General features: G+C 39.2%; 1 protein-coding gene across 47 annotated transcripts in view; it reads left to right on the top strand.

Annotated features, from left to right (window-relative positions):
* The window catches only part of ANKS1B (ankyrin repeat and sterile alpha motif domain containing 1B), a 1,029,975-nt gene that overhangs the window by 969,312 nt on the left and 44,938 nt on the right, over positions 1 to 15,725 (top strand). For 19 of the 47 annotated variants that reach the window (XM_070599947.1, XM_070599935.1, XM_070599933.1 and 16 more), the window contains 3 exons: positions 6,526 to 6,600; positions 12,862 to 12,990; positions 14,872 to 14,943. In XM_070599947.1, coding sequence (XP_070456048.1) covers positions 6,526 to 6,600; positions 12,862 to 12,990; positions 14,872 to 14,943 — 276 coding nt within the window. Of the gene's footprint in view, positions 1 to 5,191; positions 5,369 to 6,525; positions 6,601 to 12,861; positions 12,991 to 14,871; positions 14,957 to 15,725 lie in introns of those variants that run through there. The other 28 variants (XM_070599948.1, XM_070599945.1, XM_070599943.1 and 25 more) reach the window with 6 other exon arrangements.

Below are 15,725 nucleotides of genomic sequence, written 5' to 3'. Positions count from 1 at the left end.
AAATGGAGCAGAGCAGCATGATCTGGCTTTCAGTTTAGATGGATCGTTTTGGCTTTTATATTGAGAATAAGTACTAAGGGAGCAAGGAGGAAAGCAGTGAAACCAGTATGGAAGCTAATGGAATAATCCAAGTGAGAAAAGGTAGTGGCTTGGACCAGGGAGTGATAGGAGGGGAGAAGATTTTAGGTAGATTCACTAGGACTTGCTGCTGGGTTGAATGTGAAAGGTGAGCAAAAGGATGACTCTAACTGGAAGATGGGGGTTGCCGTTTGCTGAGATAAGAAAGTTTATAGGGAAGGGAAGGTAATCAGGAGCTTGGTTTGGGGAAATAAATGTAAGGTTAAGATGCCTATTAATCATCAAAGTAGTGTCAAGAAGGCAGCTGTAATCCGAGTCTGGAGTTCAGAGGAGAGGTCAGGGCTGAAGATACAAATTTGGGAGTCAGGACTGGATGAGACCACCTAGCGAAGCCAGTGAAGGGAAAACAATTGAAGACTGATGCTCTGGGGATCAGAGCATGATCAGATCATAGGAACCAGCAAAGGAGGCTAAGAAATGGAAGGAGTGGTCAAGTGTGTCTGGGAGGTCAAGGAAAATGGAAAGTTGGATTTGGCAGAGTGGAGGTTACCGAGAAAAGCAGTTTCAGTAGCGTGGGCTCAGATGAGGACAGGAAAAGAGAAAGTGGAGACCATGTAGACACCTCCTGGGAAGTACATACGTCTCTTGGGGACTTTGGCTTCTTAAAGAAGGACACAAGTTGAGCAGGGGCTCAAAGAGCACGTTGGGTTAAGGGAATGGGTTTGTTTGAATTTAATAGAAGAAGTTAGAGTACTTTTTGAGAATGCTCCAGTAAAGAAGGAAAAAACAGATGATGATAGAGAAAGAAGTTATAGTAAATTACTGGATTGCTACCAGTCGAGCAAAAAAGAAGTCTACCTTTAGGAGGAGAACTTTGAAGATGAGTAATATGCTTTCTATTTTGTTATTAGATTTGAATGCAAATGTGTTGTCTTTTCCAAACTGAATTCATGGTAACCTGAGATACATGATGGTAACAAGAACAGATGTGGGCCGTATTTTAAGAAAACACTTCCAGGGTCGGGAAAGAGGGCTCAACAGACGATAAAATTATACACCCTGAAATGTGTATTAACTTTATCATCAAAGAAATAAACATTAAATTATTGATTAGATCTCAGTTATAAGACTACTGTATCTTTACTTAACCTCTGTTTACTTGGATTTCATCATAATTCAGGTTTGGCTAAACTAAATTAGCCTTTGCAGTATGTGTGGGAAAGGGATGGAGAGAAAATTTATAAGCAAATGAAATTGCAAAGGGGTGTTAACATCCTTTTACAGAATTGTTTCCAAGCTCTCACCAAGCAGCCCTTTAACATAAAAGTATGATGATTACAAATGTTCCTTCTCTCTTCAACAAAGTTGGCAGCCCTTTTTCAGCCTTCCTCAAAAAAAATGAGCATTTTTCTAATGAGAAGTCTGCAAGGTTAATTTCCAGTGCATTTAACAGAAATGTGTCAGCAGTGACATAGTTTACTGAAGACCTAAGTGGTAAGAACAAAGTGGACCAAATGATGACGAATAACAGTCATTAATGTTCCTCTAGTGCTTTACCATTTGCCAAGAAATTTTGAACACATTCTATGATTCCATTCATTCAGTAAATATGTGTGGTGGCCTTCTGTGTTCTAGGTCCTAGGAATTTAGCTGTGAAAAAGTTCCCTCTCTCATGAAACTTAACATGAGCTGCACAACAACCTGATGAAATAAGTAGGTCAAGAACTATCATTATTCTTTACAGATGAAGAGTTTCTAAAGCTTACTTAAAACTTAGATTTAAATCTCTACTGTTCTAGGAATTTGGACCCCAGATGAGACTTTGTCATTGGTATTTTCTTTCTCAAAACTTTTCAACACTCAGTACTTCAATAATGTTGTACCCTGAAATGTTATCTTCATAAATATAATGAAATTCCGTAGTGGAAACTCTTTTGCATTTAAAAAATTCTTTCCAGCCCTTAGCCTAATAACCACATGTCTGGAAGAAGAGCCATTTCATATTATGAAGTCACCAGTTATAGCTGGCCCACCTTAAATTACTGTGTTCTGAGCCTGATAATTATTTGCTGACAACAGAATGACTGTACTATCTGAAATGTATCAGCTTTTCCTTTAACAATCTTTATAAGTAAAACACAATTAACTGCCTTTATTTTAAACTCTTTTTTTTTGGCGAGGAAGATTCACCCTGAGCTAACATCCGTTGCCAATCTTCCCTATTTTTTCTTTTTTGAGGAAGATTGGCCCTGAACTAACATCCATGCCCATCTTCCTCTACTTTATATGTGGGACACCTGCCACAGCATGGCTTGATAAGTCATGTGTAGGTCTGTGCCCAGGATCCAAACCAGTGAACCCTGGGCCACCAAAGCAGAACAAGGTAACTTAACCACTACACAACCAGGCCAGCCCCAAATCTTCCTCTATTTTTTGTATGTGGGTTGCCTCTAGAGCATGGCTGATGAGTAAAGTAGGTCCGCACCCGAGATCTGAACTCACAAACCTGGGCCACCAAAGCAGAGCACTCAGAAGTTTAACCACTCAACCACAGGGCCAGGCCCTAAACTCTGGGTTTCTTTTGGTTTTTTTTGGAGATTGACACCTGAGCTAACAACTGTTGCCAATCTTCTTCTTTTTTTTTTCCTGCTTTTTTTTCTCCCCAATCCCCCCAGTACATAGTTGTATATTCTAGTTGTGGGTCCCTCTAGTTGTGGCATGTGGGATGCTGCCTCAACATGGCCTAATGAGTGGTGCCATGTCTGCGCCCAGGATCCGAACCCTGGGCCTCCAAAGCAGAGTGCACAAACTTAACCACTTGGCCACGGGTCTGGCCCCTAAACTCTGTTTTAAAAGTCTGACTTTTCACCATTTGTATTGAGTCACATAATTATTGGAAATTATAGAGATTTTACTTTTTTTAAAACATAGCTTATAAGTGAAAAATTATTATTGTAACTTGTTTAAAATGTATACAGTCATGCATTGCTTAACGACAGGGACATATTCTGAGAAATGCATTGTTAGATGATTTCGTCATTGTGCAAACATCATAGGGTGTATTTATACAAATCTAGATGGTATAGCCTACTACACACCCAGCCTACATGGTACTAACCTTATGACACCATTGTGTAAATATATGGCCTGTTGTTGACTCATTATGCAGTGCATGACCGTATAAGCCACGTATGAACCTTCTTCAGTGTCTATGGCTCGAGATGGGATTTTTTTCTTCATTGAGAAAATTTTTATATGGATTTTTTTTAAATAAAATGAGTATGGCATAAGACCTTCTCTTCCCTCCTTAACTCTCTGGTAACTTTCTGTGACTATTGGAAGATATGTTCGTATAATAGGATGCTAAGTGGGAAATTTCCCATAGGTACTAAGTACTGCACATTCTAAATAAAAAGCTGCCAATAATGGACCCAGATACCCCGTTCAAGATTTACCAAGAGATAGTGAGTCCTGTCCTGCCACAGTCGGCTATCTATGCAGATAGGCAGAAGGTTGGTGCCAGGGCAGGGCAGAGAATTGTCTGAGCCACTGTGGAAAGAGCTGAGGCTGTTCCTCCCTTCCCAAGGGAAAGGAGAGAGTGCATCCCCACACACACCAAGCCTAGTGAGAAGGGTTCCAAGAGGAATGCTCATTCAGAGAGGGGGAGCCTGCCAGAAGGGGAAACTGACATCTCTTTCCACAGTTGAACTTCTGGCAGGCAGATGCATGTAGCAGCAACCTGAGCTGAAAAAGAGAGAACTGGAGGGAGATGTCCTGGCAGAAAGCGGGAGTAGTCACAGAGCAGCCTGTGGTAAGGATGTACATGTGTGATGCAGACGGGCCTGCAGGCGGAGGCTAGGCTTATACCCTCTCCCGTGCGTCCCACCCAAGGGGCGGCATATGTGCTAGGAGGGCTCAGTAGGGCTTGGAGGGAGTTAAGCTAGAGCCATATTTCTCACATCAGGTACTGTGCAGTGGGGACCTCACCCCCTACCCTAGCAGAGCCCTCCAAAAAACTCACCCGGGTTCACAGTAGAACCCGGACTGGGGCACCTGCTCACAAGAGGGCATCAGAGGCCAAGTTAGTGTTACCCTGAGAAGCAGTGACAACTATCAGAGAGAATTCAGCCAGAGCCAGGTAAGGAGGAGGCTCTCGTCCTCCTTCTGTACCCTCCCCCCCAACTAAGGGCATGAGGGAGGTAGAGCTTGGGGTAGGGGGCATCCAAGATTGACCATACCACCTACACCCCCCTACTCCTGGGGTAAGAGCAGGAGAGGACAAAACGGAGATCAAGCCTGTCTCAGCCAGCGTAGGTTTTTTAAGCCCCAAGACTGGCCCATGGTGAGGGAGGGCAAAGTTTGAATCAGATATGATATTGAAGTTTTATGTAAAATGATTTCTTATTGACTCAAGTGACCAGGAAGTTATGCGGTCTACCCAGAATGTCAAGTGACCTGGTGCTTACCAAGGAGGGGAGACTGGGCCTGGCCCATTTGGGTGTAATGATTGGAAAACAGTAACACTTTCAGGTATTTGAACCCATGTGGAGTTGAGGCTGTTCCATGGACTGCTTCCATTTATATACTTGTTTCAGGATCAGTAAAACAAGTTCCATAGAACTGCGGAGTCCCTCTGACTTCTGATGACGTCAGTAAGGACTGGCAGTCCTTCCTAGCCATCCTGGCAGGCTGACATGTGGCACTCCCCCTGTGCCACCTGAGCAAGCCACCTCACCTCTCTGAATGTCATTGTCTTCGTCTGTCAGGTGACAGGTGGTCCCTGGGTTACTTCTAGCACTGTCTGTGAACCTTGTAGAGGCTGTGATTTATGTAAAAGAATTAGCTCAGAACTGTAGGTGAAAGTGCTGAAAAGGTCAAGGGTATCCTAGAAGTATGGTTTGTGCCCGTTGAGATGGTAATCCTACTAAAAGCATGGCGTTAGCATAGTTAAATCAGCTGACAGCCATGGGAGACGAGGCTTGGGGTTTAATGGGCCTAAAACTTGTTAGGGAATTAATTTTCGTAAGGTAGGAAGAGGAAGAAAATAGCATGTGAAGAAAATAGCATGAAGTTTAGAGAGGGAACTGAGAATAGCAGAGCTGCTTTAAGTGGGAAGTGGTTGGAGTTGCCTTTTGGTCAGACCCTGGGGATCTTGCGTCCTTAACAGAATGCCAGTTACCTGACAGTCTGTCCCCAGCAAGCCATCCAGATGGCAGAAGGGATGGGAAGCAAAGACGTAGATGTGTGTGGAGATGCCATCGTAACTGGAGAGGGAGATGTTAAATTTCTGGTGAGTGTTTCTGGGAGGGTGAAAGTAGCGGAATCATTGACCCTGGGATAAGCTTTCTTTTCCGTAGTTCATTTCTGGTGCTGTTGTTCTTTGCTGAGTTTCTAAACCATCTAGTGGCTATGTTGTTATCTCCTTCCTGCACTCATCTTTGTGTGGCCTGTTTGTGAATTCTGGGCATGGTCACAGTGCTTGCTGAATAACTTTAGTTGCTCTGCGATTTTCTGTGATTCAGTTTCACCATGTCTTTTAGAATGATGGCATTCATGAAAAGAACTCTTTAAAAGGTCAAGCCAGGAGCCAGGTTGGTTTATTTGGTGATTTCTGCTGTAACTCCTAGGAGGGGGTGTTGGTTAGTTTGGCGTTTGGTTCTAAGCAAATATTATTGCCTTTTAATAGTTGTTAGGTATTAGATTGTTAAAGGCGTGGGGGGGAGTCCGAATTCTGGAGCTGATTCATTAGGCTGACAAATGCTGTTCCCCCAAAAATTCTGCTTGAGTAACAGAACTGAGCTTCCCGACCCCAACCCCTCCTTGTGCCAGCCTCCTTCCTGCCACCTCCGCCACCCCACGCTCCGACTGCTGGGTGGCAAACTGACACTTCTCCTCTTGTTAAGCACAGTTTTGCCCTTGAGAACTCTGGTGGGAAAAATATCCTTTAGGTTTATCAAATGGAGCAATGACTAAATCAAGAAAGTCATTTTATTGTGTTTTGCTCTTAGTCATTTGAAGATAAGAAAATAAAAATGTTTGACCTGTGTTAAATGCTTTTTCTCATCTTTCTTGAACTTCGTGAAACTGTTTATCCTCTGAAATGAATGACGTGAAGAGGGAAGGTATTTCCCATCTCTTTGGCAAATGTAAACAGCATTTTGCTTTTTCCAAGATGTGATGTATTAGTAGTTTTCCTTGATATAAAACTAATGCATAAATGGTCATTTTTTTCCAGCCAACTCAAAATGTTTTTAAGCAAAAGAATGACTTGAAAGTCAGTGATTAAACCTTGAGCACCGTCAAAACATTTTTTGAGTTGTTTTTCTTTTTTTTAAGAAATGTGATTCTTTGTTTTTATTATTTTCCTCCTTCCCTTCCTTGATACTGCCTTGGTAGCTGCCATGTTTTAAATATTGACAAGATGAGATAGTTTTCTGTTTATATCAGCAGTCGTCTGTCTGTGAGATATGGACCAATCAGAACGCTGGATTTCCTTTCTCAGCCATCCATCAGGTTCATAATGTAAGGTTACAAATGGTTATTTTCTCTTCCTGAACTTGCGCTATGTAATGTGTTGCAAAGTGTTGTCAATAGCTATAAGGACTATGTCCTGGCAATGCAGAAAATTTGTGATGTCTAATGACTCCTGAGATTTCGTCTATTATACTTCATTTCCTGTGCCTTGTGACGAGTTGATGTGCAAACATTGTCCTAAAATGAGAAACATACTTGGTTTTAAAGTCTATGGTTAAAATCTGTCCCATGTGAGTTTTGGCTTTCATCCCAGGTGTCTGTTTTAACTTGCTTTTACAGGAGAAAGGAAAAGGGTAAATAGATATATATATATATACATGTATATATCGGTGTTTTTCTTCCTCGTTCTGTACTTCCTCATGTTCATGGGCTATTCAACCCACTGTGTCTAACAATTCTCAAAGGTTCGTGCGCTTCACTTGTGAGAAATATTCAAGTATGATTTGCATGATATTCTGCATAAATTTTATGCAAATGTGGGAGGAGTGTAGCCAGGAGAGGCACTATTACAGCTACAAAGTGGTTCTCAGCCTTTTTCCATTTGACGATACAAATCATGACCCACTTTACTCTGAGCTGCTTAATATTCAAATGTTCACCTTTTACCTTTGCATACTTTAAAAAAAACATTTTTGTTTGGAAAGTAAACATTTTAATGTTTGTTTTGTTCTCATTTTGTATTTTAAAATACAATCCTATTTTCACCTCCTGTTAAATTTTTCCCTTTGGATAGCTTGCTGTCTGAGAGGTTGAGACATTTGGTTGAGAATCATTAAGCAGAGCTCTTGGGTTGGCATGTGAAAGGCCTCTTTCAGGGTGCCGCATCAGGCACACCCCTCCTCCTGTGCATGGGACTTCTGGCTCTTGGGGACCGTGGGGTCTATCCGTTGCCTGGTACTGGTGCTCCGGGGACCCAGCCGTTCCTCCTGAACTTGTAAATGTTAACCAGTGCTTTTTCACGTTCAGAAGTGGCCATCTCTGCTCTTTATCACCAAAGGAACAAATTCAGTCTAACCAACTGCATTTGACCAAACTAGCATTCTTTATTCTTGAAGATTTTTCAAAAGAACTACTACAGGATCCTGCTTTCATGTGTGTGTGTAATTGTTTGTAGGAGGCCCTTCCTTACGTTCACCTCCAAATACATGTATGCATATTTATAAGCATGGAGCTGTCTGTAGCATTCTTCAAAGCCTTAGAGATAATGGAATATAAATACAAGCACATACATCTTATGTATGTTTGGGTAGCCCATTTTTGATACTTGTCAGAATTATTGAAAGTGAAACCTTAAAATAACAATTGTCATTTAAAATCATTTTAGTTTTTCATTAAGTGTTCTGAAGAAGCAAAGAATAATGTTTGTTAATATTCAGATCTAAATTTACAAGCAGGTAGGTGGGAGCAATCCTCAGTACAAAAGACTTAAAAGCTTCTATTTTTTAAAAAATTCAATTAAATCCTAATTTAAAAAAATTTTTAAAAGAATAATTCAAGGCTTGGAAAATACCGGACCTTTCTGTTCATGTTAGAAAGCTGAGTCATAATCATGGCTTTTAATTATTTACTGACATCCTTAAGAAACTTTTTTCTCAAGAAGAAAATAAGAATATAGACAATGTTTCCCCTTTCTACTCTCAGAGCAGATAATATATGTGATATCTTCAGTTTCTCTTTCTTGGTAGAGAGCTATATGATATGATCTTTTAGAATTTGCCGTAGGAATCTGGTGCATATGATCTAAAACCATGCAGTTTTACCTGCTTTTGAAATAATGCAAACTTTTAAAACTGCATTTTGGAATCTGCCATTCAATAAAAATCTATCTATAGACTTTGTGAATTTTTCGTGTGTGTTTTAACTGAAGTCAGTTAGTGGTTTTATACTTTCCAGTCAGTGGTTTGAGACATTTAATTAAATTACATTATATTAGGTATGGCCCAGATATAATCCTTCAAACTCAGCCAGGCTATGAATTTCTAGTTGGCAGTTGGAATACCTGTTAAACAGAATCAATTCTTTGTTTGAAACTCTAATCTCAAGTGGTGTTTTTCCTTTATATTAGAAGACTAATTTTTATTTGAAAATTGAAGGGATAGTTAATGGTGTACATTTTCCTCTGTTTAGTTATCCTAAAGAAAATACAGACATACAGACATACAAAGTAAATGAAGTTTTAAGCCATGATCAAGTTCTTGTAATATTAAGATCCTTCAATACATGAACCTAAAGGAAAGGTTTTCTCTAAGTATTTTAAGCTCTAAAGAAATAGCCTGAAGATATTTAGTAAGACTGCCTTGAATCATTTTAATTTCTCTTCTGTAATTACATAAGCATTTTAAAGAGTACTGCCAGTCTGTAATAGTGTAAAATATGACAGAATTTTACCCCAAGCTTTTCCTGTTTTATTCTGTTATTCTAATGAAATATTATTGCATCACTGTTACCCATGTTTAGGTCTGTTTTTCGTTAATGATAAGCTATGATTCAAACCAGTATTTGTGGCAAAAGAGTTTTTAGGTCTGTTCGATTTTTATTTAATATTTAATGAGCACTTTTTAAACTGGGAAGTTATTCATTTTTAAAATTTACGTGACGAAATACAGGTATTATCGGTTATGAATGTACTATTTAACAAGACCTACTACTGGGCTTCACCGTTTGAAATTATTTTATATATGAGACGAAAGCCCTTATTTGCTCTTTGGTGTCTTCTGCGACTCCATATAGTCACTGCTTTACCTGGCTCCTCCACAGCGCATTCCTGCTGTCATTCGGCCTCCAGGAGGGCTGAGACCTAAGGCACCCTTGTTCTCGGAACTCTTTTTTTTTTTTTCTATTGTCAGCTGACCAGGTGAAGCTGACTCCTGGCCACGGCCGTATTTGCCCTTTACAATATAGCATAAGGCCAAATCCATCCATTCCCATTAAATTAATTCCAAAGAGAAAAACCAACACCTACAAGCTGAGTCTCCTAGATATTGTTAGATCTAAGGTTGAAAAAATGAGATGATGAATTTCCAGGAAGGAAAATAAAATTATTTTCCTATCAATTCAATCTTAAGAACGCTTTTTCCTGTATTTGAAAATGAATTTCTGGAAATAGCAACAAGTATGACAAAACTCAGTTTCTATTTCCAGAAAGGTAGATTCAGTCCCTGTAGGGAGTTAAAAAATATTTGGACTGGAGAAATGTTTCAAGGCCACAAAGAAAATAAAATAAGGATTGTATCTCTCTTCACTGTAATTATCTCCCTCCATAACACGTAAGGGAGGCCCTGTCACATCACGGTGGATTCAAAGCAGGTGGTTTGTGGTTCCTGGACAAAGTGGAGTCATAGGAGAGCAGATGATGGCACTGCCTAAACAGAGTTAAATGGATGCGCCACGAACTTCTTCATGTGGTTATCAAATCAGAGGTTGGGATGATTTCCAGACTGAGGTGGTATGTGCTGGGGCTTGTCATTCCCAAAATGGCTGCTGAGACTCATGTGGATGATGTAAATATTTGGATCAGCATTTGGCTGTAGTTCTGCTTTAAGTGTATGAAACTCACATTGAAGTTTAATTATAAAAGTGCCTGAGTTAATTCAACAATTAGAGAATGAGTTTGCATATGATTTGCATGCTTAGTGTACTATCCCCTGAAATGTCCCCATAACCCCAGCTTCATCCCACCCATCCCCACCCCCAGCCCTATTCTCAACCCTTGCCCCACAACCCATGGTACCCAGCTCATGCCATGTCTGTTCAGGCCTTTTTGAAAACTGCCTCTTGAGCTTGGCCAGTGTATACCTCAGCTAAACTATGACAGGGCTAACGTGAAGATCTGATGCTTGGTTTGAGTTGTCACGTGAGCAGACACTGGATCGAAGGATCTTTTGATGTCAACCAGCTCCTCCTTTTGTATCATTCCACGGAGTTGTGTGCAAACTTCTGTTGTTCTGTTAACGATGTTCCCTGTGACTTAAATGTACAACACCTGTTTGCTATGTTGTTATTGCTTTATGGAGGGAGGTGGGAGAATGGGGGAGAAGGTTAATGGAGGAGATTAGAGGATGATTTTCTAGATTTTGGAAGAGCTTTTAATTAAGAACTCATGGCTGCATGATTCCAGAGTTTTAACTATTATCATTTAAAGGTTATTACACTCAGCTTTAAAATAATACTGAAATCTGCATATCCTACATTTTGAATTTCACGCTAGTTTTTTTTTTTTTTTAAGAGCAAATCACAGCCAGTTGAAATAAAGACTGGAGAGATAGTAAAGATCCAGGCTTTTGAGAGAAGGAAAAGAAAGAATCAAAATAGGATTTCAGAGGAAAACTTAATCCTAAAATTAATTGCAGGCAGTTATTGCTTTTACACAATAAAAAGTCATATAAAGAGAAAACTCAAGAATGAGTCAGGGATGAGTCACAAAACATAGCATTTTTGTCTAAAAATTCTAAAGTAAATATTCCAGGTAAACTCTTAATGTCAACAGACCGAAGATAGGAGAACCAAGCCATATGTAAGTAAAGCAGCAACTAGGAAAAGTAACGTGCAGAGTAGCTCAGAATAGAGCGTGAGAGAAGAGCTACAGGCGTTCTGACTGGTCACACACCTCCAGTGAGAAGCAAGGAAATAGCATGATGCTAACTTTGTTCTTCCTGTGATTGGGAGTGATCCATCTCAAGGAGAAAAGCTTCAAGCTCTCTGCCTCTATGAAAAAGCCTGTGCATTCCTGAGGGGCTCTAGAATTTTCTCTTTTTTAAAAAAAAGCAAGTTAGAAATGTCCAGAAGGAAAAGCCTATGCCTAACACTTTCCAGCATTGTCAGCCACCTCATATTTCACCTAATGTAAATCCAAACCACACAGAGAAAATTGGAATGCTCCTCCTCTTCCCCTCACACACATCCTAGCTATTCCTGGAAAATTGTGGTTCTTAACCTTTTAGGGTTTCTAAATCCTTTCAAGGAATTTAATGAAAGCTATGGACTTTCTTTTTCCCCCAAAACATATACCTACATCCAAAATTTTGCATTCACATCCTAGACTCCTTGAAAATTCTCTTTAAGAAATCCTATAATGTCAATCCATTTGCTAGTCTTTCTGTGGAGCTTGATCTCTAGCCAAGGTTGTTTGGTTTTAGAGCTCATGAGACCTTTTTATACTCTTCCAACTCCTGAGAAATGTAATTGCTAGTAAATCTGTAAGACCAACCAAATCCAGGTTAGAAGAGAATGGCTTCAGAAATCTGCCTATTGTCTAGTTTTAGTCACGTCCATTTGAGAACAAAGAACTGAATTTCAAAATATCAGAATCTTTACCACAAAAAAGAGTGAGAAATCGCCCATGTGTTACTGCTAAATCAGCCCAGAGCCCAGAAAAGACCTGCCAACATGGGCCCTTGACTTTCTAGATGCTCACACTAAACTGGTACAGTAATAAAACAGATCAAGGCTAACCTCATGGAAAATAATAAAATGATGGGATGTCCATCTGTCTTAGGTCTGTCTGAGTGGGCATATGTATTATATGACATACCATCATATGTGAATGTGCTTGTATCTGTGAATCAGGATCCTCAAGCACATGCATATGCACATATGACCAAACTTGGTATTTAAATGTTTAATCTTCATTTGCACATTAGATTTTCTGAGGAAGGTAGCTGAATACATCCAAGACAATCACAGTGGCATTATATCAATACAAGTGAATTCAGATGAGGGAAACTTGTTGTCATCTATTAGTAAATTTTTCTTCTAAAATTTGTTTAGTATCACACAATACTTTTCTCCAGAGATATAAATTTATTCAAAGTACGTGATACATGTCATATTTGGGAACTAAAATTTATGGAACTGTATATTCTGAACATAGAAGCAATTCAAACTAAAAATTTCAAATAGTCAAGTTAAAAACAGAAAAGTCTTTCAAAGATTTATGTTCTTTTCTGGTGTAAGAGAAAATTATGAATTAGTAAATCACTTATGAATATCTTCATGTTTTATTTTAAAATTACTTAGCTTAGAATGTCATTCTAAAAGTAGAATAATTGAACTTCTTTCACTTCATAAAAGTTAACTCAGCTTTGAGGAATATAAAACCGTAATAAACAGTAAAAGTATTTACATACATAGAATACACCCAAATGCATTTACACATTTAGAGCACACATGTGTAAGTGGAACTCAGGCTAGCTATAGGAAATGATCTTTGCCTACTGCTCATATTACCTCTAGAATAAATGTGATTTTCAGACAGGAGACTGGGGAGAACCTTCCATTACCTTGCGACCTCCAAATGAAGCCACAGCCTCAACACCCGTGCAATACTGGCAGCACCACCCGGAAAAGCTCATCTTCCAGTCGTGTGATTACAAAGCTTTTGTAAGTTACCCTGAATTCAGTATTTGGGTACTAGTGGGCATAGAGGGTATATATTTCCGGCTTGTTTACTTTTATATTGAAAATACATCAAAATGTCCATCACTGAAATTCCTAGAATGTTCTCCCCTTCTTTTTTTCTTAAAGTAGCCTTCTATCCACAGAGAAAGTCCAAATAAATAGAGCTTTACAAAAACCCTTTTAATTCTGTAAGCTTGTCTGTTTTGTCTTCTTATATAATTGTATATCTTAAATGAAATGTGATAAAGTGCAATCTTAAAATGGAAATGAGTATAAAGATAGCGTATATAGACATCTCCACTCATCCGTGATCTCAGAACATTGGGTCTACCACTTTATATAAATACCAGATTCTTTCATTATCATCATTAGGAGTATATTTCTGGGTATTTTTTTAATAGGAGAGGGAATCAGGCTTGGCTGAGAATTGTAATATGAACAGGTAAATGTTCAAAAGATACCATAGTTGTAGGGACAGTGGTGGTGGTTATGACTACAGCAGGGAAAGTGGCCGAACCCTCGGCAGTGCATCGAAAGAAACGTTTCCATTAGGACAAACTTTCCTGATAACTTAAAAGGTAAGGATTTCGCCAAGATTATTTTCCTTAATTTGATTAAGATGTGGGCATTCTGGTTATCTCATAGCAATTTCGGCTTTTTTTCATTTTATGCCATCTTCACCTCTTTTACTGCTTACTTATCTTGAAGCTTTGGATTTATTTCAATAGTAATGTCCCAAAAACCGTGTTTGATTGATGCCCCCTTCCTCTTCCAAAGCTCAGACGCCAAATCCCTGAGCCTTTCCAAACATACTTTTCCTCCAGGCCCTTGACCACTCCCTCTGCTGTAGTGCCCTGGCACGTCCTCTTCAGGTCGGCACTCCTGGGTCTACAGGACTCATTCCCAGCCCCATTTTGGCAGAGTGCCAGGGTCTCCTCAGTCACGTCAGGAAAATAATTATTTTAATTCACTTTTTCAAAGAAGACATATGGCGCTCTTTTTTGGGGGGGGAGGGCGGGTAAAATTAGAGATGGAAAATGACAAAAGAAAGGAGCCCTATTGAAGCTTCAAGAAGTTGAGGAGAAGTCAACTGATAGAAAGACAAAATAGACACTTTGCTAAAAACAATTTGCCCCCAGCCAGAACTTGGAGCGTGAGTGGCATATTGTACCAAGGCAGTATTGGATCCAATCATCTATCAGCAAAGTGTTGGGCAATTCCTGGGAGGAGACTCTCTCATCCTTCTCCTACCCCATTCAGCATCAGTTTGCACCAGACCTCAGCTGTCTCCTCTGTGGAACCACTGAGAATGGCATTCGCCCTCCCTGCACGCTCCCATCCCATTCTCAGGTGGATCAACCACAGGGCGCACAGCTGTGAATGAAAAGGTCCCAAACTGCATCTCCGCCTTAGAAGGGCCTAAAGTTAATTACCTATGCAGCCAACTAAGCCCAAATGGGGGGCATGTTGCTCAGCCTCTCAGCTGTCTCATACAACCCTGTAATTACATAGATAGTAGTGTGATTTATTTTTGCAGACATTGCTGCCTCAAAAAAAAAGGGAAAACATTTTTAGATGCCCCCATTTTGCAGTTAAATATGATTTGAAAGATGGCATCTTTAGAAAATGCTGCAGTTTTATTATAAAGAGCAATTTCCAGCTTTCAGAACTGTGGTTAATTCTGCTGCTTTCTCTCCATAAATGCATTTATTTGTTAGGATTAGTTACTGCTAGTTTTTAAAAGTTGTGCGATAACTTATAGCCAGGAAACCTAGCCAGTAGTACTTCCACAATTTGCTTTTAAATCACTACTCATATTTATACTCTGTTTTTCATATATCATTGAATTTTTTTGTATTTTAGTATTTAGGTTCTATGCTGATAAAAGAGCTCAGGGGGACAGAATCAACCCAAGATGCTTGTGCAAAAATGCGGGTAAGTTTGCCAAGTGATTTTATTTCTAGTGCTGAAATACTAAATACCGGGTATGGATACAAATTGCCGCTTTTCAAATTACTATTTTCTTCATCTGTTGGTCTGCTGAATCACATTGGTGTTACATAAAAAGGTGTTTGAGCTTTGTTCATGTTTATACATGAGCTTCTCTCACTGTAGTTTGAGTCGATGTCTATGTATTTATATATTTATACCTTTTTGCGTTTACTCTTATTTTTAAAGATTTAGAGTTAATTGTATTTACATTGATTATTCTCCATATAATAAGAAAAAGTAATCCTTAGTTTATTACAAGAGAATGTTTTAGGCACCCATTTGACAGTCTGAGAATATTTACTGGGAAAAAACCAGCCAATTAATTAAAAATTATCAAATGCAGAAGTATTGAGAGCCTGTTATATAAAACAAATATTCTTTATGAGGCTTCTTAATTATTCATTTTTTTAGTGTGAGAAAAACATTCAACTCTGAGTTGAATCCTTTAGGACAGTAAATGTTGGCAAAAGCGGCATTTCCAAATGCCTGTGTTTTTGGGGGGCCTATATTAATCAAACCAAGTCTCATTCATACTGCAGACCCACTTTAGCTTTTTCTTTCCTGTATTTCTTATTCTTGCTTTCTCTTTCTATTTTTCTCTTTCTGTTCTTCTCTTATTCTTTGCAATATCTGACAGTACAAATTAAGAATATTGGACTTATCCCATAGAGCAACTAACTAGAGTCAAATTTAAGATCATTAGCCAGTGAACCCTAACTTTTATT

The sequence above is a fragment of the Equus przewalskii genome, chromosome 29 (assembly GCF_037783145.1).
Source record: "Equus przewalskii isolate Varuska chromosome 29, EquPr2, whole genome shotgun sequence".
Taxonomy (NCBI): Eukaryota; Metazoa; Chordata; class Mammalia; order Perissodactyla; family Equidae; genus Equus; species Equus przewalskii.
The sequence above is the reverse complement of the archived record's forward strand: the minus strand, read 5'-3'. Positions and strand labels throughout refer to the sequence as shown.